The sequence below is a fragment of the Macaca mulatta genome, chromosome 10, assembly GCF_049350105.2.
Source record: "Macaca mulatta isolate MMU2019108-1 chromosome 10, T2T-MMU8v2.0, whole genome shotgun sequence".
NCBI lineage: Eukaryota > Metazoa > Chordata > Mammalia > Primates > Cercopithecidae > Macaca > Macaca mulatta.
Window position 1 is genome coordinate 28329348 of NC_133415.1, and position 24414 is coordinate 28353761.

The 24414-nt window shown below is 58.1% G+C and overlaps 1 protein-coding gene across 28 annotated transcripts in view; it reads left to right on the plus strand.

Annotated features, from left to right (window-relative positions):
- Positions 1-24414, plus strand: part of CABIN1 (calcineurin binding protein 1) — a 164009-nt gene that overhangs the window by 130257 nt on the left and 9338 nt on the right. For 22 of the 28 annotated variants that reach the window (XM_077950308.1, XM_077950323.1, XM_077950312.1 and 19 more), the window contains 4 exons: positions 17088-17251; positions 18229-18325; positions 19339-20007; positions 21141-21215. In XM_077950308.1, the coding sequence (XP_077806434.1) occupies positions 17088-17251; positions 18229-18325; positions 19339-20007; positions 21141-21215 (1005 nt within the window). The remainder of the gene's footprint in view (positions 1-17087; positions 17252-18228; positions 18326-19338; positions 20008-21140; positions 21216-24414) is intronic. The other 6 variants (XM_077950311.1, XM_077950315.1, XM_077950324.1 and 3 more) reach the window with 1 other exon arrangement.

The following is a 24414-nucleotide window of genomic DNA, read 5'->3' on the forward strand; positions in this document are numbered from 1 at the left end:
CTCTCTGCCTCCCTGCCTCCCTCCCTCCCTCCCTGCCTCCCTCCCTGCCTCCCTCCCTGCCTCCCTGCCTCCCTCCCTCCCTCCCTCCCTACCTTCCTTCCTTCTCTCCACCTCTCCTTCCCTCCTTTTTTTTTTTTTTTGCACCCAGGCTGAAGTGCAGTGGCTTGCGTCATCACAGCTCACTAAAGTCTTGACCCCCCATGCTCAAGTGATCCTCCTGCCCTAGCCTCCCAAGTAGCTGGGGCTACAGACGTGCCTCACCACACACAGCACACATCTTTTTTTAAGGGACAGGTCTCATTATGTTGCCCAGGATGGTGTCAAACTCCTGGGCTCAAGCAGTACTTCTGCCTTAGCCTCCCAAAGTGCTGGGATTACAGGCATGAGCCAGTGTGCCTGGCCTGAGCCGCATCTGTCTCAGACCTGTGTGTGGCAGTCTCAGCTCGAGCAGAGCTTCCTGCTTTACATGCTTTGTCCTCCTAGGACACTGCTCTGGGCCTAGGTGCGCTGTCTGTCGGGGGAGGTACACTTCCAAACGGAGGTGTGGGACCTTCAGCAAGGCTTTGGAAAGTAGACTGAGCAGGTGGCCCAGTCACACTCAGGAAAGCCTGGGCAAAGGCAGAGTCTGGGTGTGAGCAGGCAGGAAGAGGCTGAGGGAGGGCTGTGGCCACAAGAGGCTGCAGGACCTGGCAGGGGCAGGGACCACAAGCACCCCATCTTGGGGCCAAAAGGAAGAGGGAGTTGCTGTTAGAAGTTTCCCTCTTGAGAGAAGACTTGGCAGTGCCACCACTATACTGTCCTCTTAGCCCACAGAGCAGTGGGTGCTCACTCCACATGGGTACTGCCCATGGAAGTCCAAGCAAGGGGCCCAGGTGGTACCTCCCATGCCCAGAGATGGACACTGTTGGAGTCATTCCAGTAGAAGGTGTGCCCTTATGGCAAGGCCACCAGGTTATCTTATGATTCATTCTCATGGCAGCCAAGAGCGTGGGGCTACCCCAAACTCTCTAAGGGCCCTCCCTGGCTGAGCCCCAGGGTTAAAGGGCACAAGCAGTCCTGAGGGCTCCCATCCTTTGCTGTGTATGTCATTGGGGTTGCCCTGTGTGGCAGGAGCTTCAGTAGGTGTGGCTGGGACTTGTAGACAGCAGGAGGGGCTCTGAAGACCATAGCACCTGGTCTAAGTCCAGCATAATCCTCTGATCTTCCCTGTGTGCCTGCTGCAGGGGTGGAAACTGCCCTGTCCTCAGAGTTTAGTCCTGCTGTGGCTTCCTGGTCTTGGCCCCTTTTACCTTAGTTTCTCCATCTCCAAAGGTGGGCCAGTTGGATGAGGTCAGTGGTTTTCCAGTCCTTTTTCCAAAAGAAGCCTTTCTGTCATGCCCAAATGGAAAACAGATGAAAGGGCAGCTGTTCCAGCAGAGGCAGGAAGGGCCAGGCCCCACCCACTCAGGCTGCACCCCCCTGCAGCCTAGGCTCCTGAGCAGGAGGGGTGTGAGCCCAGCGGAGGATGTGGGCTCTCCTCTGCCCTGCCACCAGCAGCCATCCAAGAGAAGTCAACCCTTAGCTCAGTGACCAGGCTTCCTTTCTGGGGTGGCTTCAGTCTGGAAATTTGTTCTCTTTCCCTTTCTCTTCCCTCTTTCCTCCCTCTGCCTTCCCCCAACCCCGCACATAACTTTTTTCCTATTTGGAAAGTTTGACCAAGTTGCTTCTGAGAGAGCTGCATTGGGATTGAAATCCAAAAGCAGAGCTCGGTGCCTGGTTACCATGATGACAGGCTGCAGCTGACAGGTGCTCCTGGGGACCAGGAGGAGCAGACCAAGGACTCCCTCACACACGGACCTCTGTGACAGGTGTCCGAGGAGGATCACCTTAGCCAGCCTCAGGCTCCACTCCCGACCTGAGTGGCTTTCAGCAAGCTGGTCAGTGTTTGCAAGACTCAGCTTCTTTATCTGCAAAGTGGGGTTGACCATACCCACCTCTTAGAGTTATGGGGAGGGTCATGTGAGAGCACTCTGGGAAAGCATGTTACTACCATGGGCCCCGAGGGCCTGTCTGGCACACAACACTGCCATTGTGTCCAGAGGACTTGTGATAGGGAAAAGGACTGTGGATAAAGGCACACAGGCTACAGATAGGGCTCACTGAGGTCAGTGGGGGAGAAGGTGAGATGGATCAGGGCCAATTGAGAAGGCCACATGAAGGAATTGCAGGAATTTGATTGATTCAAAATACAAGTTTTGAAATGCTGATCTCTAAATATGAATAAGTAGTCTAGAATTAAGTTAGGTCAGAGCAGGTAGAGCCTCATGGCTCTTCCCCATGGATTACACCCCATCAGTGGGCACAGACTCTATAGAGTTCTCCAAACTCCCTTGCTGCATAGGGATATTGAGTCCTTTGTTTAGACTGCTCAGAGCCTGCTATTGGGAACCCCAGGCTGGAGAGAGCACACAGCAGGAACTGGCCACCATAGGTCCAGCTCTGAGCTTTATCTCCAGGGAGGAACCTACCTGGCTATATTCAGAGGAGGGGTGGAGGAGCCTTGGACTCCTGTCTATGCCTCGGCTTAGGCCCAGACTCCACACAGCCCAGCCAGGCAGGCACATGAGGCCTGAGCCTGATGGCGAAGGAACCTGGCCCTGCCTCAGGGGTGTGGGGCACCGAAAGAGGCTGTGTTGTGGAGGCCTTTGACATGGAAAGCTGGCTCCCAAGGGCTACAGATGAGGAGCTCCTCTCCTGGGAGACAGGGGATACCTGTGCTTCGGGAAATAGTGGTACGAGGGAGGGCTCCAACTGGCTGGGAGCCCACCACCCTTAGCTTTACTTTTTGTGAGGCTGGTTATGAGCACCACTTCCAGCTCTTAGCAGGTGCCCTGAATGTACTACTGTTTGAGTCTCAGGGCGCTGGAGGTACACGAAAGAGGTGGCTGCCAGTCCTTAGCAAGTGTGCTTGGGAGCTCTCCTGGAGGCCCGACCTTGCAGTTGGCCAGATTGTCAAACAGACTCAGGAGAAGGCATTCCAGGAGGGAAAACCAAGAGAGGCAGTTTGCAGCGTGAGGGTCCCTCATGGGGTGGAGGGAGGCAGCAGTGGGGAGGGCAGACTAGGCCAGTCCTGAAGGGCTGCCTGCCACCACCATCAGCAGGCCGACTCTGCCTTAGGCAGTGAAACCACCTCGGGGTGTTGAGGCCCAAGTGCTGTGGCTGCTGGAGGGACCTCTGAGAGCAGTGGACTGCATCGCTTAGAGTGCAGGCCTAGGACAGGGACAGGGGGCTAGAGAGACCAAGAGTGCTGAGGTGGGATTGAGAAGACCCCACACCCTGATGTCTGAGAGAGTATGTTTTGGCCACAGATAATCAGAGGCACGTCTGGCTCTGCTGGTGGAAGAGTGCTGGGTTTGGAGTTAGACCTAAGCTAAATTCTGCTATTCTCCAGTGGGAGCATCTTGTCAGTGTGGGAGCTGGTCCGAACCAGTGACCCTATTCCTGGCAGATGGACTCCTGTCCCATTCCCTCACATAAGGGGAGGGAGGCCTTGGTGCCATAATGGAGGAGTACTATGCTTGGATCAAGTCTTTCTGGTCACATCTCAAATCTGTTCGTCTGGTTTGGGGGTGGCTCTGTAGATTTGGGACTGAGCCCTACTCTGTAGGGCAAGCCTGGGCAAGTTTGTTCCCTTTCTGAGGCAACACAGGGGATTGAAGGATTTCTCCCTAGAGCTGTCATGAGGCAGTAAGAGGTAGTGGGATGTGAGCCTGCTTGGGAACCTGAACGCCCTTGGAGGTACCAGCTCTGCCTAGGACCTCACCTCTGGCTCGTGGTCAGGCCAACCCATGCCACCAGAGTACCTGTTCCCGCTACCTGTTCAGCTTGGCCCCCTCCCTGCACAAAGATCCTGTGCAGGCCATCCAGGGAGGACACCTGGCACAGACCATGGCCACTGCCACCATTCATGGTCTGAAACCACAGTTTGGTCCCAGGGAATGCTCCCTGCCCCGATTGCTTCCCCATGACCTTCCCTACCTTGCCGCCTAGCCAGAGGAGCCAGATCCCCGCAAGCCCACAAAGGCCATTTTTTAGGGACCAGGGGTCAGCAGATGGATCGACTGCCCTACTTTTTTCCATATGAATGTCAGCTGTGGCTTTTCTAAGATCCGGGCTCCCCTCCTGAGATGAAACAGAAGCAGCTCAGCAGTCTTCCAAAGAGTGGGCTATTCTAGAAGCCTGGGCAGCAAGGTGGGGGTGGGGCTCAGAGGGGCCCAGTGTAAGCATCCTATTGCCTCAGGGAGGCTCTTGATTCCATCAGATCACACTTCAGGCCTTAGCTTACACCAAGAGACCTTGGATCCTGCTGGCCAATCTTGTTTGCCCAACCTGTTCCCCAGGTCCCCTGCAACCCCTCCCTCTCCACAGACTGGGTCCTTACCCAGATACGGTACCCACTGCCACATGCACCCCCTTTGCATGCACTGCCTACCCACCCCTTGCCCTCCTCATTCTCCTGTCTGTCCTAGGCCCCTGCCATCCTTGCCATCCTCCAGTGGCCCATCCTTCCTCCACTCAGTCCCCAGGCTGTGGCTGGGTCACTGCCCATCCACAAGAGCCCTGGCATTGGTGACTGAGATCCCAGTTCTGCCTCCTGGTGATGGGGGACTGTGGGGAAAGCCATCTTGGGGCATCTTTTCCCCTTCAGTAGGGCACTGGTAGCAACAACAGCCCTGTGCACACCAGGTGCCGCAAGTGCCGTCCCCGTGGATGTGCACATGATCCACGCACAGCTGTCCACTGAGATGGAGGCATCCCCAGACTGAGGGACGGGGATCCTTGAGTCGATCCCTGCTGTGGCTGACCTAGGAAGGTCATTTCTGTCTTCCTCATCTCTGCATCCTCACTCGTGGCTCACACAGAGCAGTTGGACTCAGTGACATCTAAAGTTCAGCACAGGCTGGACAATTTCTGAGTAGCAGAAGCTCTAGCCTGTAAGAATCAAGTGGGGCTGTGGGCATCTGGACAGCATGGTTTTTGGGGGTCTGTGGGTCTAGGGAGGAGAAACGCACTTCACTCTGTCTCGGCTGTTGGGAAAAGGAGAGGAAACTGGCTGACTTGGAACTGTAAGACTCAGCAGTCTCTGCTGTCACACAATTTTTCTAGGTAGAAAAATTGCCAGACACAGGTCACACAGAGCCAGTGTCCCACAGCAGGGAGGCAGGTAAGCAGCAGCAAGGCCTTGTGCCTCCAAACCAACTGGAAGCTTCAAAGCTCCCAGACTGAGAACTGGGACTGTTAACGCTGAGGAATATTCTTGCCACAGCAAGAAAGGAGCCAGGGCCAGGCACGGTGGCTCATGCCTGTAATCCCAGCAGTTTGGGAGGCTGAGGCAGGTGGATCATTTGAGATTAGGAGTTTGAGACCAGCCTGGCTAACATGGTGAGACCCCATCTCTACTAAAAATACAAAAATTAGCTGGACATGGTGGCATGTGCCTGTAATCCCAGCTACTTGGACGACTGAGGCAGCAGAATTGCTCGAACCCAGGAGACAGAGGTTGCAGTTAGCCAAGGTCGCACCACTACACTCCAGCCTGGGCGACAGAGCGGAGAAAAAATAGGAGCCAGGAGAAATCTACAGGTCTGTACCCACTCAGGCCTTGGAAGGGATGGCTATAGGGTGCCACTGGGGCTGTGAGGTCTCCTTGGCAGCTCAACCGATAGCACTTTTGGCAGCAGCCTAACTCTGGGATCTGGGCCTTGGATATGCAGGACCAGAAGCCCACTACCACCGGGGTGGGGGTGTGAAGGTGCTTACCTGGATCAGCCACGTGAGCCAAAGACCAAGCATATATTTCCAAGGAGCGTGTGACCACTTAAGCAGGCTCCTGCTGGCCTATGGGTGAGCATGGCTGGGGTGGCCTGGTCTCCTGGGCTCCTTAGGTTGGCAGAGAGTTGCAACTTCATAGACCTTCAAGGGTGGTCCTGAGGTGGGTAAGCAGTTCTCTCTCTGGGGCAGTGGTCAGAGGCTTGTGTCCTAGACATCCAGGTGCTTTGTGGGTAATTAGGACCCACAGGGTTTTCCTGCATAGGGTGCTGACAATACCAGTAAGCACAGTTCTTTGAGCACAAAGAATCCTCAAGGATCAGGGCAGGCAGGCTCGCCAGCCTCTGACTGTCATAGCACTATCACATGATGCTCCAGGGACCTCTTGGTATGCATACAAGCACTTCCTGGGGGTTTGGGGGGGCAGGGTAAGGCTCAGCTTGGTGAGGAACCTCCATGCTCAGGGCCTGAGTGTTTTTACCTGACAGACATGGCAGTATCCATCTGATGGGGCGTTGGAGAGGGCTGGCACAGATAAAGGCACAGAGTACAGAGCATTGTGTAGTGCTGGGAGTGGGACCAAGGAGGCTGGAACCCACAGGGCCTCGGAGCCCAGCTGGGAGCAACATTCTCCCAGGGAAGTCTCCTCAGAGGCTTTACTCGGCAGAGGCTTAGCACAAAAGCCCTGAGCTCCCCTCTTCCACCACAGGACTCCCTCCTGCTGTGATAGCCAGGCACTGGGACCCCAAGCACCCAGCCCACTCTGAGCCTCAGTGTATTCATCTGTGCTGGTAGGTGGAGTGGTGCCTGCGTATCCCTTCCATTGCGATGTGTCTGAGAGGGCACCTCTCCACCCTACTCTGTGTGGGAAGGCATGCGTGCTGGGGAGAGCTAGGTGCTGCCCATGATGGACCTGGAGGCCTCTGGGATGCAGGGGACTAGTTTCCAGAGAGCCACACACTCAACACAGACAACACACAGTTTCTTCCTGGCCTGGGTGTGATGAGCAGATGTTCTCAGCTTCCTTTGGTCCAACTTGATCTTACAGGAAGTAGATAAGGTATGAAGTAAGGTCATGAGCTGTGCAAAGTGTGAGTATCGCTTTGGTCCTCATGTCTGCTCCAGCCCTATGGACAACTGGGAAGAGTGGCCCAACTAGTTCTGGAGCCAGTCGGGCCTTGGGGACAGGTCCCAGCCATAGTGGCCTTATTGCTGTGTGACTGCACCAGTGTCCAGCCTTTCTGAACCTGTCCCTATGTGTGTCTGTTAAATGACTACATGAATGTAGATGGCAAGGTGCTGTTGTGGCTTGAGCAACATGCAGATTTAGAACTCCTTGCTTAAGACCCTGACCATGGTGAGGAGCCCCTTGTCCTTGCACAGCCTTAGCTTGTGTTCATTGTGACTCCCCTGCAAGTGAATGATCTCTAGGCACCCCAGCCTGCTTCTTCTATGTCCCCAGCAGCAAGTCCAGTGCCTGGCAGGGAGCAGGATCCCTCCAGGGGATGCTGAGGCACTGCCTCTTGAGTTCCCCCTGGAGGGAGGGAAGGAGGGCAGAGAGTGTGACATTAGCCAGGCTGAAGGGGCAGGTTGGACTTGGGGCAGATTTGGACTAGGGGTACCTGGAAGGTGCACAGAGTAAGCCTCGGAATGCTGGCTCCAGGAGCCAGCCCAGGGGTAGGCCAGGTGGAAACCAGCCAGCTCAGAGAGGAGATGTCACTAGGACAGGTGTCACCAGGATAGGGTCCCAGTGGGTCTGAGGGCCCTCGGTGTCTGTGGGGGGAGGAACGGCGCTATGTGATAAGAGAGAAGCTCATGGGGGCAAAGGGTTGGGGGTAGGTAAGCCAGGGCTTGGGACAGCATCTCTCTTATCTAGCCCCTGCAGGCTGGCCTATCCCTGCCTTTCCTCGGCCTCCCCTCAGCTGGAGCGGGAGGAGCAGCCGGGAGTTGGTAGACTGTCCCAGTGCAGCCTACCTTCATGGGAAATCAGGAAGATGCTGTGTGCACACTGGAGCTGTGAGTGCCGGGGGGCATGGCCGCACGCTGTGGGTGAGGCCCTCCCCTTCTGAGCCTGTTCCTCATCTGTAGCAGGGTACAGTACGGTTTCCAGGCAGGAGAGCAACCCTCCCTGAGCTCTGGAAAGGTGCTCATGTCCTCAGGATGGGGTACTGTTGCTGAGGGAAGGGGTGTCCTGAGAGCTGCCTGGCTTCCGCCCAGCCCTACCACTCCCAACCCTACCCCTCAAACCCAGCGCTTTCTCTTTGGGCCTCAGAGCCCAGCTGGAAAATGAGGCCCCTTCCAGCTATAAAGCCCATTCGCCGTGGCATCTGTTTTTTGCCATCCGCCCTGAGGACCTTCCTCCAGTGATCTTCACTGCAGCCCCCCTGCCCAACTGTAACAGCAAGGACAGCTCGGCTGTGGCCAGTCGTTTCCCCCACACACCTACACCTCTGCCTGCCACAGGGCATGACTGACACAACTCCAGGGGGCGCCATTCACATAAGCACCGCCTTCAGAGGGGGGATAACCCTCACACAAAGTTGGCCACTGCCATCCCGGCCTGCCGTACTCCTGGCCACCCCTACACCATGCTCTCTGGGGCCCCACAGCTTCCTGCAGTGAGGGCTGCACCCACTTTGCCCCGCAGTGGTCCACTGCCTGCCACCAGCGGCCAGGCCAGGGAACCGGAGAGGATTGGCCGGCAAAAGTCAGTTGCGCTCCTGGGCCCGCTTCCAGGCGAGTGCCGGCGCCCCGTCCGGCCGCGCCTGCCCCGCCCCGGCCCGCCGCGAGCGAGAGAGCGAACGAGCCTCCGCGGCCATGGCCCGGCGCCCGCCCTAGCTCCACTGCACAGATGCCACGGCTGAGCCAGCGGGTAGGAACTTGGCGGGGGCGGGGGCCGGGACTGGGGCCGGGGCTGGGGGAGCTGCGCGACCGCCTCGCCTCCGCTGCCCGCCTGGGTCTCCACTTTGCTGCGATTTTGCTCTATCTTCCCCTGGTGGGCTCTGGCGGCCGCCCTGCGCCTGGGCGCGCCTGGCGCAGCAGGAAGCCCGTGGGCTGTGGTTTCCCCGGCGCCCCCGCGGAGGAAATCGGCCGCGGCGGGGTGCTGCGCCCCCATGCCCAGGCCGGGCTGGCGCCTGGTTCAGCGTCAGGTGGGCGGCCAGGCCGGCTTGGGCGGCGGCGCGCGGGGGCGGCAGGCGCTAGTGAAGCCCGCACACGCGCCAGCGCATCCAGCCGTACCAAGCCCGGGGCTGGGAGCTGGCTCGTGGGGGCGTGCGCTGCGCGAAAGCGAAAGCCACCCGCCAGAGCAACTTTGCGGCGGAAGGCGCCGACGAGGAGCTGCGCCGTGCCGCTCTTGGGGATGGTGAGCTGGCCGCCCGGCCGGGTGGGCAGCGTGTCCGGGCTTGGTGCTTCCCTAGCTATAAATAACTGCTGTGCGGGGACAGGAAGATGGTTCCAGCGCTTTATAAGCACCGGCCCGTTATGTGCGCTGGGCTAGGACCTTGCCCCACAGCGGAGTGGGAGGAGGAGTGGGGTTGGGGGAAAGGGTTGCATGGGACGGTGGGGGGTGGGCGGCGTACGGCACATAGAGCCCACACCAGAGTTGGCGGCGGGGCTCTCCCCATGCACTTGGTTGTTTGTCGTTTCTGCTTTTCCCAGGAGGGGGAGGGGAGGAACAGCCCGGCAGTTCTGGGGACCTAGCGCTCGATGTCTTATTTGGCAGGAGAGGCTGGAAACGAGCGGGCGCCAGCTGCAGGCAAATTGCAGGCTTTCCCAGCCCCTGCCTGCAGAGAGAACTCATTACCTGTGGATGGCGCGGGGAATCCCTTGCCCTCAGTAGCCCCGCCTGGAGAGCCAGGACCGCGTTGTTGGGGGTGGGGGTAGGAGTGGGTGGAGGTCAGGGCGCCCCTGGTGGCCTGTGTACAACCCTGCGGCCAGAGAGGCCCGCCCTCATAGGTTTGTGGTAGAAGCTGCAGGAACTTCCTGTCCCTAGGGGTGTTCGACCTGGCTTGCTTCTGGGGCCCCTTTCCTCCCAACCTTAGGGGAGGAACAGGACTGCGGGAGGGGCCAGGCCCTCAGCTCCTCAGGGCATCAGGAAGATAGGGAGCTGCTGGTCTGGAAACAGTCCTGCCTCTAAAGGCTTCGGGACTCTTGAGTAGGGAGGCTCCAGAAGGAGCAATCTGGGCCAGGGCTCGGAGGGGTGCAGCCCAGCCGGCCTGACTCTGTCTGTGATGCTGGTCTTCCTTGGGGACAAGCCTGGTAGAGTGCAAAGAGCATGGCAGGCTTAGTTGAACTGTAGTCTTGGCTCCCTGCTGGCTGGCTGCCCTGGAACAAATCTCTCCCCCAGCAAGGTGTAAGTGAAATCATGTGTTAAAGGAGCTGGGCAGGCAGCCTGTGAAGAGGGTTGGCCCCAGGAGATGAAGTTTGCCCTACACACCCCACGCCATCCCCTCCTTTTCCTCCAAGCTGTTTTGCCATTTTGGTGACTTGTGTGGGTTTGTGGGTGACAGGGGTCTCCCCAGGATTGTGGAGGATTTTGGTATTTTCCCCACAGCTGCTCCTGACCTCAGGGCCAGATTCAATCCCCTTCCTGGCTCTGCTTGAGGTGCTTAAGAATAGGCTGGAACCAGGAGGAAGTTTTTATGCTTTTCTGGGGGGCGGGGAGGCCCCTAATCTCCTCTCCCAGCAGCCCTCTCTGCTGAGAGGCTCCATCGCTCTCTAGCTGCAGCCACCCACTCAGCAGCTGGCCCTCAGCTCAATGCAGTCTGCTCCTACACCCTGTGCCCACTGCTCTTGGGAATGGGATGCCAACAGGCTCCCCGCCCTCGCCTGTTTGGAGCACTGAGTCACCACGACACCCGTGCCACGGGGGATGCTGGAGGAATCCCTCCACCAGGGGAACGGGCTCTCCCTTGGTTGCTCACAGTGCTGTGTTTTCTGTGAACAGAGCTGGCAGAGCTGAGCTCCTCTAGGAAGCTTTGCCCACCCGTCTTACCATAGGCATACAGGGCTGGCTTGGGGCTAGGAGGGCCCAGGAAGACAGGACACTCACCCACTGTGTCAGCTCAGGTACCCAGGCCCTGCTTCCTGGAGACCAGCCTGCTGCTGCCTGCCCACTCTCTTGGTCCCCTCTGGGTGATCTATCTCGAAGAGTGGGAGAAAAGCTTTGTGGAGAAGGATGTTCAGCCCGCATTCTTCATCAGAATCCTTAAGTCTCAGAGCCAGATGTTCACCAGTAGCCCACTTGACTGTGCAGTGAAGTGCTCTGTGGTCATTTTGAATAATGTTTTTGGTGATGCAGGAAAATACATGTACTGTATTTGCTGAGTTAAAAGTCAGGATTAAAATGATACACTTTCTGCTCAGGACGCTGTGGGTGATGGGGTAAGACTCTGAGGGAGTCACTACTATGACCCCTGACTCGGCTGCCCATTTCCTCATCTGCTTGGCAGACGCTTCTTCTCTGGCACCAGCTGCATCCTGATTTTTTTCTGGCTTTCTTCAAAAGCCCCCCACATCCCTTGCTCTCCTAGCCCATTACTTCTTGTTTCAACCTCTCTCCTTTCCCCTCACCCTGGATCACTGGGAAGTTGGGCTTCCCCAGCGTTCTTGAAGGGGATTTATCTCTGGCATAAACTCTCCAATGCATACTCAGGGCTAACTAGCCTGGATGTGGCACTAGGAACATGAGGGAGGACAAGACACTTTCCTTGCCCTCTTGGGAATCAGAGTCACCTTAGGGCTACACCAAGGGCAGAGGGATGTGGAGGCCAGGATTTGTGGTTTTTACCTGAAATGCTACTTTTCTGGGCAGTCTGCAGGCAGGACTCAAGGGCCCGTGTCCCTGTCTGTCTGTCCTGACTCTCTCTGTCTGTGGGCTTCTCTTCTCCCCAGGGGCTTCAGGAGTTCTCTGAGATTTCATCTTGGCTCACAGGTCTTGAGCCTCCCAGGAGGCCAGGCTCTGCTCAAAGGCCTTGAGGTACAGGTGTGAGCCAGAGAGATGCAGCCCTCCTGCTTGCCCCACCCATCCGCTCCACCCTGGGGAGCCCAGAGTCCAGGGGACTGTGGCAGGGCAGCTGTTCCCATCCAAGACTCAAGCCCTTGAAACTGGCTGCTGACGTTAGATGCTAGGGGCAACCCTGCAGGCAGTGCCTAACCAGGCCGGGCCAAGCCCAAGAAGGCCCCTAGCAGACTCAGGCTAGTTTGGATTGGACCACCTGGGTGAGCTGGAGAGGAAAGAGACTGCTGTGTGAAGCAGATGACCACCTGCCCAGCTGCCTGCCTGCTCCCTTGTCAGGCCAGGTGCCCTGGGTCTCCCAGATGGCTGCTGGTACCTCACGGCCTGTTCCCTCCTCGGCACCTCTGTGCAGCGCCCAGGCAGCTCCTTCACAGCCATTCTGGATACTCCCAAGTATGCTTCCTCCCTCGTCTGCCCTCTTGCTTGAGCCTCACCTGGCATCCCAACTGGGCATGGCCCTGGGAATGACAGAATGGGACAGGGGGTTGCATCTGAATCCTGTGGGTGTGGCAGCAGGGGACAGCTGGAAAAGGCCAACAGAGAGCTTGCTTAGAGGCCATTTCTTGCAACATTGCCCAAGGGACTTAATTATGACACTCTGAGGCACCCATGGTGCTGGTGGAAGACACTGGCCACCTGCCAGCCACCCTGTCCACAGGCAGGCATTCCAGTGGCAGCCTGCCTGTGCAATGGACTTTTCCAAGTCTTAAGAGGCACCTTTTCAAAACCGAGGTGAACTGGCATCACTGCATTCTCCATGCTTCCATTTCTACATCTGTAAAACAGGGAGGCTGCCAATTTCTTGTTCCTCTGACTGTTAAGCAGGGGTGTAGGAAGAGACTTGAGGTGGGCGAGTCTGGCCCCTGAGTCCTGGTCCCACTTTGCGTCACTGGGCAGCCTTGGCAGGTCACCTGAACTCAGTTTCCCTCTCTGGAAAATGAGGGGTGAATTGATTACATACTTAGGCTGTCCTTCCCAATGTAGATGTAGGATGAATCTCTATGTCCCTACTCAGCCCACACCTGACCCTCGTCCACTCTGTGACAAGCTCATGCCTTGGGTCTGAGTACTGTTCTGACTGGCCTGCTCCTCTTCCTCACCCTTCTTTCTTGCCTTGGAATTTCCAGGGGCACTTGTTTTCCTGAAGAACCTTTGCCTGTGCCCTTGAAGTGGAGGAAGCTCTAGAAGGAGTCATGACTGAAAGTTGGGGTCCGCAAAGGTGACAGAGCTGGGAACCCTCAGCTTAGGGAGCCTCAGAACAGCCTTGGGCTGTGCCACTAAAAATGGCCCAAGCAGTGACCCAGCAGCCAGCAGTGGGGTTTACTATGAGAACCAGAACTGTGTTTGAATCTGCGGCCTCAGGCTGTCAAGCTCAGGGTTGGCCCTGGCTGAGTGAAAGGCTGTGTCTGGCAGAAAAGAGAGCCCATGCCCTCCAGGAGTAAGCTCCCCCGAGACCACAGTGTGCTGGAGACAGCATGAGCCATGCGCCATAGGCCTGGGCATGGCCTTGGCCTGTTGGCTGGGAATAGCAGTGTTCTATACCTTCAGGGACACTTGTCACCTCTAAGTGGTGCCACCTGCCAAGATTGCACAGCCCTTCTGCCCCCAGGCACTTCACCCTGCTTCCCAGCCCCCTCATAAAATAACAGGGCAAGAGCACAGGCTGGCCCGGCAGCATCCCACCACCTCCACTTAACCAGCTCTCAATTCCACTGGGAAAGTCTTCATGGGTTCCCAAATCATAGCAGTCATGCCTTCCCTCTGTGGACCCCTAGGCTCACCCTACCATGGGACTCAGCGTTTGAAGCTCTGTTTCCTCAAGAGCAGTGGGAAGACAACCAAGTCTTAAGGCTGTAGGCAGGGTTTGGTAACTTGTATCAGGCACTCAGCTTAGAGTCTGGGGCTCCATAAATTATTCAGATTGTTAAAATCTGTCTCTGTGACCTCATCTGCCAGTGAGGAGCCCAGAGCCATTCTGAAGGGTTGGGGCATTGACTGAGATGCTTGGAATGAGATGCTTGGCACGGAGGGGAAGCCTCAGCACCATCTCAATGTCTTTAAGTCCTCGGAGGCTACTGGTGTGCACCCCCAGCTGCCTTCAACTCTCTAAGCAAGGATTATCCCAGCCACTCTGGCCACCATGGAACCCAGCCCTGGTGACACCAGGGCCCGGGAATCAAGTGAGGCAAATCTGAAGACAGCATGTGTGCCTGTAGAGCTGGGAGAGGCGAGGCAAGGGGTACAGCCAGAGCATTGGGACCCAGGGCTGAGGGAGAACTAGGAGAGGGCCAGAGGAGACCCTCCTCGTGGCACCCCAGCTTCTCTCAGCTGCTACTCGTGGCCCCTGCACATCTGTGATCCTGCCTCTGCCTTTCCCTCAGATGCCATGGGGGTGTTGGCCTGGTGCTGGCTCCCTCCACCTGCCCTCAGCCAGAGCTCCTGGTCACTGCTGCCCATGCCCTTCTTTTCTGGCCCTGGCTTAGCTTTACCCGAGCTCACCCCTAGCACATTCTCCACACCATCCCTGAGGCCTGAACATGTGCCCCCTGGGCTGAATGCAGTGGGGCTTCTGCTGTTGCAGTTGGAACCTGGCCATCCCCCTTCCTCCTGTGTGGGCCATGGTGAGGAAAACCAGGTGAAGCAGGGGCCGTCCCTTGCACCTGTCCTACTCCAGGAGATCCTCAGCATCCTGGTTCTCTAGGAGCTTCATAGCCCTCCACAGGCCCGGTGTTAGAGGGACAGTGGAGGGAGAGGGCTGCTGTGGCTACTGCCGCTCTGTGGGGAACCGCCATGGCCAGGTCATTCTGGGGCTGCCGGTATCATCCTTCTCATTGGGTCTCTTGCTGCAAACACAGAAGCCCAGCTCCACCTGGTGTAGGCAGAAAGCCAGTTGGCTTGCTCCCACCCTGCCAGCTCGTGACTCTGCCTTCACTCTTCAGACCAGCTTTCTCTGGAGGCCAGCCTCATGGCCACAGGAAGTCCCCCCACCCTTTGGGATGTATGTCCATCTGCATACCGCCCCAGGCCACAGAGAAGAGAGGTTATTCCTAAAGGCTGTCATTAGGAGGGGAAGCCTGACTGGGATCCTGGCTGAATTCCCATGGCTGGTGGGTGGGTCTCAGGCCTGGCTGAGCAGGCAAGGGGGCCAATCCTGGGGGCAGGGAAAGGACAAGCCCACAACAGAAGGGGCTTCTGGGAATAGTGCCCAGTGCAAAGTAGATAAAGATAGGAGCCCCCATACTGGGGCATGTGAGTGAAGATACGGTGAAGAGATGAACTAGGGCACACTAGCTGGCCTGACCCTGCCCGGGAAACGTGCCCTTCAGCGCACTGTTACCAGAAAAAGGCCAAGCAAGATGCCAAAATGAAACCAGAGCACATGCAAATGTAAAATGCTGCCTTTCAAGCCTCTTAGGGCTGACTGGGGAAGTTTTGAGAATCACGATAGCGTGGGGGTGGCCAAGCGAGTGGTGGCGTCTGTAGTTCCCTCTGGTTTTCCATGGACTCACTGCCTGATTTGTTTGGTCTTCCATCCTTTCTGAAATCAGTGGTGTTATGTTACGAAAGGAAACGGAAGGGAGATGGGGATCCAAACTGTGCTGGCGTGTGTGATGCAAACTAGACCCGTCCTCACGGGTGTGTCTGTTGGTGTCTGGGTGCCCTGGGAGGTGCAGGGATGGGAGCGTCTTCAGCGGGACATACTGCTGCAGCAAATGGAGACCCAGGAGACAGTGTCTGCCCGCTCTGGCGCCTACTGTAGACAGACCCTGTCTGTTGGAAAGCAGGTGTCTTTTCATAAGCTGCTTCAGGATCCACGTCTGCATGGTAGGAAGATGCAGCGTTGATGTTTGCTGCCCTGGGTGTGGATAGCCTCAGTACCCTGTTTTTGTCCTTTTCAGGCACTGCCCGGAGGTAGAAGGTGGCTGCCAGCCTCCACACAGTCCCCCAGCCTGCGGGTTGGACCCTCCATGTCACAACAGGAGCCAGTGTCGAGGCCACAGGGGCTCAAGGCTGCGAGTTTTAAGCTCCTTTCAGGCCTTTAACAGCTCAGGGCTGGCAGTGCCCTGGCTTCCCTTCCAGGGCTGCTAGAGCAGGGTGGGCCCACACATGTGTACAGATACTGTGGACAATCAGCAAGGACCCACAGGGACAGGGCCCTGAGAGGGGCACCAACTAGACATCCTGCAGAGTCCCTGTAGCTGGGGGCCCAGGTCCCCAGAATCCTGTACTGCAGCATGATGTGGGCCAGGCCCCAGGGGCACCAACTAGACATCCTGCAGAGTCCCTGTAGCTGGGGGCCCAGGTCCCCAGAATCCTGTACTGCAGCATAATGTGGGCCAGGCCCCATGCCAGGGAGAAAGCGGTATCACTCATAACCTTGGTCCATTATGGGCAGCAGTTCCTTCAGCATGTTGGCTGCAGGGACCCATCTGGGAGCCAGTTTACTTATTCCAGGCCCCTGAGGTGTCACCCCAGAGATAGGCCTCCTTAATGCCTGTTTCCTCATCACTCCTTCCATCATCTGCACTTTCCCTATACCCTGCCTGGACCCCGAGTAGGTGTCAGATGCTATGCTGGTCACTAGGACACAGCAGCGAACCAGACCCTGGAGCTAGTGATAGGTAGGGGATGCCCAGTGCCACAGCAGGTAGAGCAAGGGCCAAGGGAGATGATGCGGGGGGCTCCCCAAAGTCAACTTTGTCCTGGTTAAGCTTTCACAGAGGAGTGGGGCAGGATGGCAAGAAGTGGGAAGAGGGAGGGGGACCCCAGGCATCCCAGGAGCTGCAGATGATTCTCTGGGCACTGCTGGAGGGAGTGGGTGAGGGAGGAGCCTTGCCAGAGCTTCCCTGCAGCCCGCTTTGACTCAGCATTTCCACCTCTAACAAGTGGTCTGGTGGCTGGTTAAGCTCCTGTGCAGGGAGGTGTACACACTGGGCCTCTCACTGTCTGTCCATATGTTTGAACAGGCTCCACCTGAGTGCGTCCCGTAGGGGAGAGGTCCAGCAAACATATGCGATGCAGCCATACAAAAGAGGAGGCTGCAGAGCAGTGGGTCTGTCGATCATTTGCTGCCACCCATGAGGAGGAAGGGGGTGGGGATGCACTTCTGTCCTCCTTGGGACAGTGAGAGGGGTCCAAGAAGCCCCTGGCTGGACAGTGTCTCCTTTGGCACTGTGGAGACACCAGACAGGGTGCCCCTTTGTGGGGAACCGCCCCTTGGGGCAACCACCCGCCTCACACACCTGTGCCGTCCACCCCACAGGGCATCTGGCGGATCCCCGTGGACGAGATTGACCGGCCGGGCAGCTTTGCCTGGCACATGAACCGCTCCATCGTGCTGCTGCTCAAGGTGCTGGCCCAGCTGCGGGACCACAGCACCCTGCTGAAGGTGTCCTCCATGCTTCAGCGAACCCCAGACCAGGGCAAGTGAGTGCAGCCACCCTGGACACAGCCTGGCGTGCTGTGTGGGTCAGGGGCACACCCACCCCAGGCAGCTTCTCCACGCTCTGGCCCAGCTGTGAGGACCACTGGCTGGGAGCCTGGACCAGCTCTTCATTCTCCTTGGGGGCCTCTCTGTCCCAGTGTCTGGAACCTAAGCAACACTTCCCGTCCCCAGGCACCCTGGGGCAGACACAGGCTGTCCCCACTGATCCTGGTTGCACGTTGAGACTCGACTACCCAGCCTTTCCTTTCCTCCTGCTTCCCCCAACTCAGGGCTCTCGGGGTGCTGTCAGGTTGTAGGGAAAACAGATGTTCAGAAGATAGCTGTGGTTCCCCAGACAAAGGCCAGTAACAGTGGGGTGAGCAATAGGGGTGCCTAGGCCTCAGTGGTAAACAGGGAGCTCTCTGCCAGAGAGGGCAGGACAGACAACAGAGCCATCTGTTACAGCTGCCATTTATGGGGGATGTTGGGGGCATCCTGGAAGAGATGCAGCTCAGATGTAGATGGGCCTGGCCTGGAGGCCTCACGCTGTTGGCTGGGCTGGGCCTCCTCCCATGCCTGTATTGTCTCACCCTCTGGCTGTCTCACTCACCTACCACTTGCCAGGCAATGTGCCAGGAGTTCAGGGGCCTCCAGCTGGGGCCTGGGACACCCTGGAGCCAGACCTGAGGGAGCAGCTATAGGCCCTCCCCAGCTGTCACTGAGCACAGCACACAGGGTGGGCTCACTACAGAGGGCCCAAGGGCAACAGGCTGGAGCCAGGTCAGAGGCCTACTGGCTCTGTGGATAGAGGGAGCTCAGGGGAAGCTTCTAGGGGAGCATCCCCAACAGGTGGTTAGTTGGGACACTGAGGAACCAACAGGCATCCTCAAGGCAGGGATGAGCAGTGACCACCATCCAGCAGTGCTGTGTGGTGTCAGATGCCCTCCCGTCCTCTCTGACTACCCCTGTATGACCACAGGAAGTATCTTCGAGATGCTGACCGCCAGGTCCTGGCGCAGCGGGCCTTCATCCTCACTGTGAAGGTGCTGGAAGACACACTGAGCGAGCTCGCAGAGGTATGCCACCTGTGTCCCCCTCTCCTTCACGGCCCATGAACACGCTTCCAAGCCCTTCTCAGGCGGTGGGCCCGATCCCACCATTTGCACACCCCGAGGCAGGATGTGCCCAAGGGTCCCCATCTGTGGGGTAGTGTCCATCCCGCCTTTGCCTAGGCAGGGAAGGTCAGCTGTGGTAATGAGTGCACATGAATTCAGTGAGGCATGGATGCACTTGGTGATTAGTGAGCGCCGTAGTGACTCCACGAAACTGAGCTCCCCAAGGGCGTGCACCACCCAGGGCGGGGTCCTAAGACCTCTTCCTGGCAGGATGACCAAGGCCTGTGAGAACACTGTGTGTGCTTCATGCCTTTTCAGCCTCGAGGCAGATGTAGCAGCGCCTCCTTCTCACAGCTTAGCACCTGAAGGAGGCCAGGGAGGTTAAGCAGCCAGCCTAGCGGGTGGGGCTGTTGGGAGTTGAACCAGGACTGCCTCCAGAGCTTATGCCTGGTAGGGCTGGCTGTGGCTTGGCGCAGGGGATCAGCCTGAGCCTGTTGGGGAGGAATCCTTGCCAGCCCCCAAGCCCAGGCCTCATGCTTTAGGGGCCAGGAAGACTTGACTCTGCAGCAAACACGCTTGGTGGACCTGGGCAGGTCCCATCCCATAAAATGCCCAGAGCTGCTCAGAGGTCACATCATGGAGTCAAAGGAGAGCTGGGCATTGCTGCCCCAACTCAATCCAGGCCTGTTATTCAGGAGCAGTGCCACCTCCAGAGTCCCGTCAGCCCCTTGCTACCTGGAAGAGTGTGGTAGGGCAGCCAGAGGTGCAGAGGAGGGAAGGCCTTTCTCAGGCAGGTCTCTGTGCCCAGTATCCTTCTCTGATAATTGAGACACAGCCCTGGCCAGCTGGCGGATGTCCAGAGCCAGACAGATGTCAGGTGGGAGAGGCCCAGGTTGGGCTTACCAGCCCCCAGAGGTGATTCATTGCAGTGGAGACACCAACGGCACAACATCTTACCTTTGGTTTCTTTGTAGGGGTCAGAACGCCCAGGGCCCAAGGTCTGTGGCCTCCCCGGAGCCAGGATGACCACCGATGTCTCACACAAGGCCAGTCCTGAGGATGGCCAGGAGGGCCTCCCTCAGCCAAAGAAGCCCCCTCTGGCTGATGGCTCAGGGCCAGGGCCCGAGCCAGGGGGCAAAGTGGGCCTCCTCAACCACCGGCCTGTGGCCATGGATGCAGGAGACAGTGCAGACCAAAGCGGGGAGTGGAAGGACAAGGAGACCCCCCGGGCAGGGCCCACTGAACCCATGGACACGAGTGAGGCCACTATTCGCCACTCAGACTTGGAGCGGACACCACCCCTGCTGCCAGGTCGTCCCCCAAGGGACCGGGGCCCCGAAAGCCGGCCCACTGAGCTGTCCCTGGAGGAACTGAGCATCAGTGCCCGGCAGCAGCCCACCCCGCTCACCCCAGCCCAGCCAGCCCCCGCCCCTGCCACCACCATAGGGACCAGGGCAGGGGGCCACCCCGAGGAGCCGCTCCCCCGGCTCAGCCGCAAGAGGAAGCTCCTGGAGGACACGGAGTCAGGCAAGACACTTCTACTGGATGCCTACCGTGTGTGGCAGCAGGGCCAGAAGGGTGTGGCCTACGACCTTGGCCGTGTGGAGAGGATCATGTCGGAGACCTACATGCTCATCAAGCAGGTGGGCGGCGGGCAGAGGCCTGGGGGCACTTGTGTGCTGGTAGCATCCCCACTCTTGCCTTTCTATTCTCAAGGAGGGTCTCCCGGGCCTGCCCTTGAGCTGGGTTTTAGGTGTTCTTCCCACCCCATTCCCCACTGTTTACATTCTGCAATGAGCTTTAAAAAGTTGATATTCAGCCTGGAAGGAAGTGAGAGCCTATCTCAGAAACCTTATCACAACCAGCGCAGGGAGTCTGGACCGCTGCTCCCACCGCTGTTACGGGCCTCTGGGCGCATCTTAGGGCATTTCCTTCAAGACTTCTGTGGCTGTCATCTAAAGATGGCTGCAGTGACCAGAGATCCCCTTCTCATTTTGCCTTCTTTTTTAAAACATTTTATTTTAATATATCAAGCACTTTCCTTTTTCTCCGTTTAAAATTATTCCCATAGGAAGAATCTCCAAAACTTTAGTGACTGGCTCAGATGGGATGACCATCCCTGACATACAGTATTCCCTCTAATCATGTCAGTTTGCAATGCACCCCAGCCCCAACTGCCCCATATCATATGGACCTTGGGCACTGAATCTCCAGACACACTTGACACAGCATGGGGCGATCTCCATCAGGCCTGGGATTCTAAAAGGCCTCTCCCACTCTAATCATGGCCCTCTATCCTGCCCACTTACGGGGCAGGTTTTAGCTCAGAAGACTCCCCTCATCCCCTAGCAGCTGAGCCTCAGCTGAATTTGAAGGCTTGGTTGGAGCCCTGAGTCTGCCTGCCAGCTTCAGCTTGTGAGGATGTAAGTAACTCAGCCATAGAAATGAGCTTGGTATAGCCAGATGGGCTCAGAGGAACGGCTGGGTCTAGTCCTGGCACCAGTACCTGGTGCTGTGGCACCTGAACAGGCACCCCCACCTGGAAGATGGATGGGCACCTGCCCCTGCTACCCATGAAGAGCTGGGAGGTAGGGGTCCGGGTGTGGACAGCAGTGGGGACAACTGGCTCTTCAGTGGAGTCTGGGGTGGTGGGGGGCACCCGAGCCACAGGGCATGCCCCCTACCTAGGCTGGTCCGTGCTACATACACAGACAGGGCTGGGGGAGGCTCACCACAATGGCCTGGGCCCCCTGACCTCCGGCATCTCGCTGTTAAGGTGGATGAGGAGGCTGCGCTGGAGCAGGCTGTGAAGTTCTGCCAGGTCCATCTTGGGGCTGCCGCCCAGAGACAGGTAAGCCCAATTTAGCCTGTGCCAGCCTCATCTTGCGGAGCCTGCTCCATGTCAAGGCCCTAGGATGCAGGCTGAGAAATAGTTCCACTTTTGGGACTGTTATTGTGGTGGTCAGCTTGGGCCAAGGGGAGATGAGCAGGGGTCAGCTGAGCCTCCAGCCCATGGCCATGGTGGGCGGGAACTTGACAGGGCCTAGACCCCAGTTCAGACATGCCGAGGGGTCTCCTCACCTCAGCCACCTTTTCTCTATCAAGGAGGATGACCCCTAGCCAGCTGACCTCACCTGGGAAGGTCATTCCTTCTGGGACAGTAGTAGAAGAAACAATGTTAGAGCCAGGCTGGTTAGGAGCCAGGTGGCTGGGTAAAGGTGGAGATGCAGCCTACACAGGGACCCCCCCCTCCATGAGGGGAGGGCATGTAGGGAGCAAGGTGTCCTAAGAGAGGGTAGGCAGGAGTCCTGGAGTTTATTAAGCAGGGAGAAAGCAAGGCAGCCACGCTCCTAAGTGGGGAAGAAGGGGTTGGTTCAGGGGCCAGGCCAGGGCTGGGGCAGGGTCCAAGATATGGCAGAGAGTAGGGAGTGGGGGAGGCCCCTCCTGGGAGGACCCCAAGCCAGGGTTGAGATTGGGTTTGTGTTGAGTCTGAGACTCTTTTAAGAGAGAGAGGCCAAGTGGTCAGGAAGGTCAGGGGCCCCCACCTGGAGGGGCAGTCCAGGCCAGAGACCTGGGGTAAGTGCCCCTGAAGCCATCAGAGGCCAGAAGAGGACACAGGCAGGGCCAAGGACCTTGGCCAGGTCACAGGCACAGAGAAGAGACTTGGGCAGGACAGGGAAGTAGCCAGGAAGGAGAGTGTTCCCAGGGGCCAGCTGGTCAGCAATGCCAGGGCAGTGAGGATGGGGGCCTGATGGATATGGGAACCCAGGGGCCAGGGCTATTTTTGAGAAGTGATGAGGCTGGAAAGGGCTTGAGCAGGAGCAGGTAAGGTGCTGGGTCTGGAGGAGAGAAGTCTCCATGGGAGAAGTCCAGCTTGAAGCCAGTGGGCAGGGTCTGGCTATGAGTTGGGGTGGGGTCTCCACGACCGAAGAAGTGGGAGGGATGGGATCAGATCTCAGTGAGAGGATGAGGCAGGGAGGGGCAGACATGGCAGGCAGAGAGAGCAGGTGTGCTCTGTCTAAAACATAAGCCTCCAAGCCAGAGGTTTGGTGGCATGCCATTTGAGTAGGTGCAGCCTCTTGTCCCCAGGGGTGGCCCGATGCCCCGGGTAGCATCACCCCAGGTCCCTTTGTTCCAGGTCCCCTAGCAGAGGGTTGGTAGCTGCCTTTTGGGTCCAGACAGGCTTCCTCTCAGTGGAATGGGGCCTCAGGCCCCCACCACCTGCCTGGGCTGTTACGTCAGCGGAAGCCTGGGAGGTTCAGCTTTGACCAAGCAGGCTGTGGGCCAGACAGGGCATGCTGTGGGGAGTAGGTGGGCCTGGTCCCCAGCTAAGGGCCAGAGTCCTTGGCAGGGAGTGCCCCAAACCCCAGCAGTCCCCACCATTTCATTGTCCAGCTGGGCAGAGTGCATAGCACAGCTGCCTGGGCCCCAGTGCTGGGCCCAGGCCCAGGTCCACCAGGGTGCCGTGCCTCCTCCACTGGCCCAGGTGAAGCAGGTGGACATGTGAGTGGTGACCACTCAGGAGACAGGAGAGCTGTTTCTGCTTTTGATGTCCTTAAAAAATAGATCCACACAGGAAACCCCCCCACAACCCCACACCATAGTGTGAGAAGAAAGGGGTGCTGAGCTGGCAGGAGTCAGGGCAGGGCCAGACCCCATTTTGCCAAGGACATGCATATCAGGGCCCCTGAGGGCTGGGTGGGCAGAAGTTTCCGTCAGAGACCTTGGAAGATACAGCCTGGGTTATGGGGGTGGCCAGAGCAAGGGGACCCAGGTCCTTACCTTTCAGGTTACCTGCTGCTGGGCGACGCCAGGCCAGGCCCCAGCAGTCCCCTCCCAGGGTGTGGAGGAGAGTGGTGGGGAGGAGGCCCTAATGACCCTCAGACCTACCTGCCTGCTTCCCAGACCCTGGTGGTGCGGTGGGGGTGCCTTGGTATCTGCCATGGGCCCTCTCATTGCATTTCCTACCCAGGATTCTTACCCTGGTCCCAGAGAAGATGGCACTGTGGGGGCTGGCTGCCATCCTCTGGTCCTCTCCTCCCTCAAGCCCAATTTTGGAGGCCCATTTCCTGCCATCAGAGCCCACAGCTCCCACCCCTCAGGGAGTGTCCATTTTGCTCACGGCATGTCCTGGTTGCCATGGCAGCCCTGAACCCGCCTGGAGGGCGCTCTGAAATAATTAGAGGCTCAGTGCCCACGGCTGAGGCCCGCTCCTGAGCGAGGACAGGGACACTGCACTCACCTTTCTCCAGCGTGTCTGCTCACGCTGCCAACTAGGCTGCTACAACACCACTGGCACCGCCGCAGGCCCTCAGGGCCAGAGAGACAGGTCTGTTCTCCTGCCCCGCCCTCCCACAGGACAAGGCTGGGCCCCAGAGCACTGGCCTGGGGCACATCCCAGACACCCAGTATGTAGCAGAGTCCACAGGGGCCCGTCCTGAACCATATGGAATTGGGGAACAGGGCATTTTAACAAAACCAATGTCAGAAGAGACGGGATCATCGGTGGTAGCAGACTGCCCGCCCCCATGCACTGAGGTATCCACCTGCAGGCGTGTGACTCTCCCACACTCGAGGGGGTGGGGGTGCTGCCAGCCAGCCCCATGTGGGCCAGCTCCCACAGTACAGTTGGCCTGGTGCTGGGGAGGGCTGAAGGATGGGCCCAGCCCCTCTGCTCAGCTGTGAGAGGCTGCCTCAGGGCTACCTCACATCACCTCAAGACATGCTATCAGGGCACTGGAGCCTTCACACCTGTCCCAGAAGGGCTGGCTGGGAGTGGGAGCAAAAGTAGCCCTGTGAAAAGAGCCCCAAAAGGGCCTCGTGGAAGAGGGAACTGTGTGGTTGAAGACTTGGAGGCCCCTAGGGCCTGGCTCACCTGGAAATCGAAGGCCCATGGTGGAAGCAGCTGCCAAGGCCAGGCTGCAAGGGAGAGGCCAAGCTGGGGGCAGCACTGGGTGCCGTGGCAGTAGGTCACAGTGGGCTGTGGTATCAGGCCCAGGAAGGAAACTCTTGCAGCATCCTACTAGCTCCCTCAGGACTCTCCAATGAGT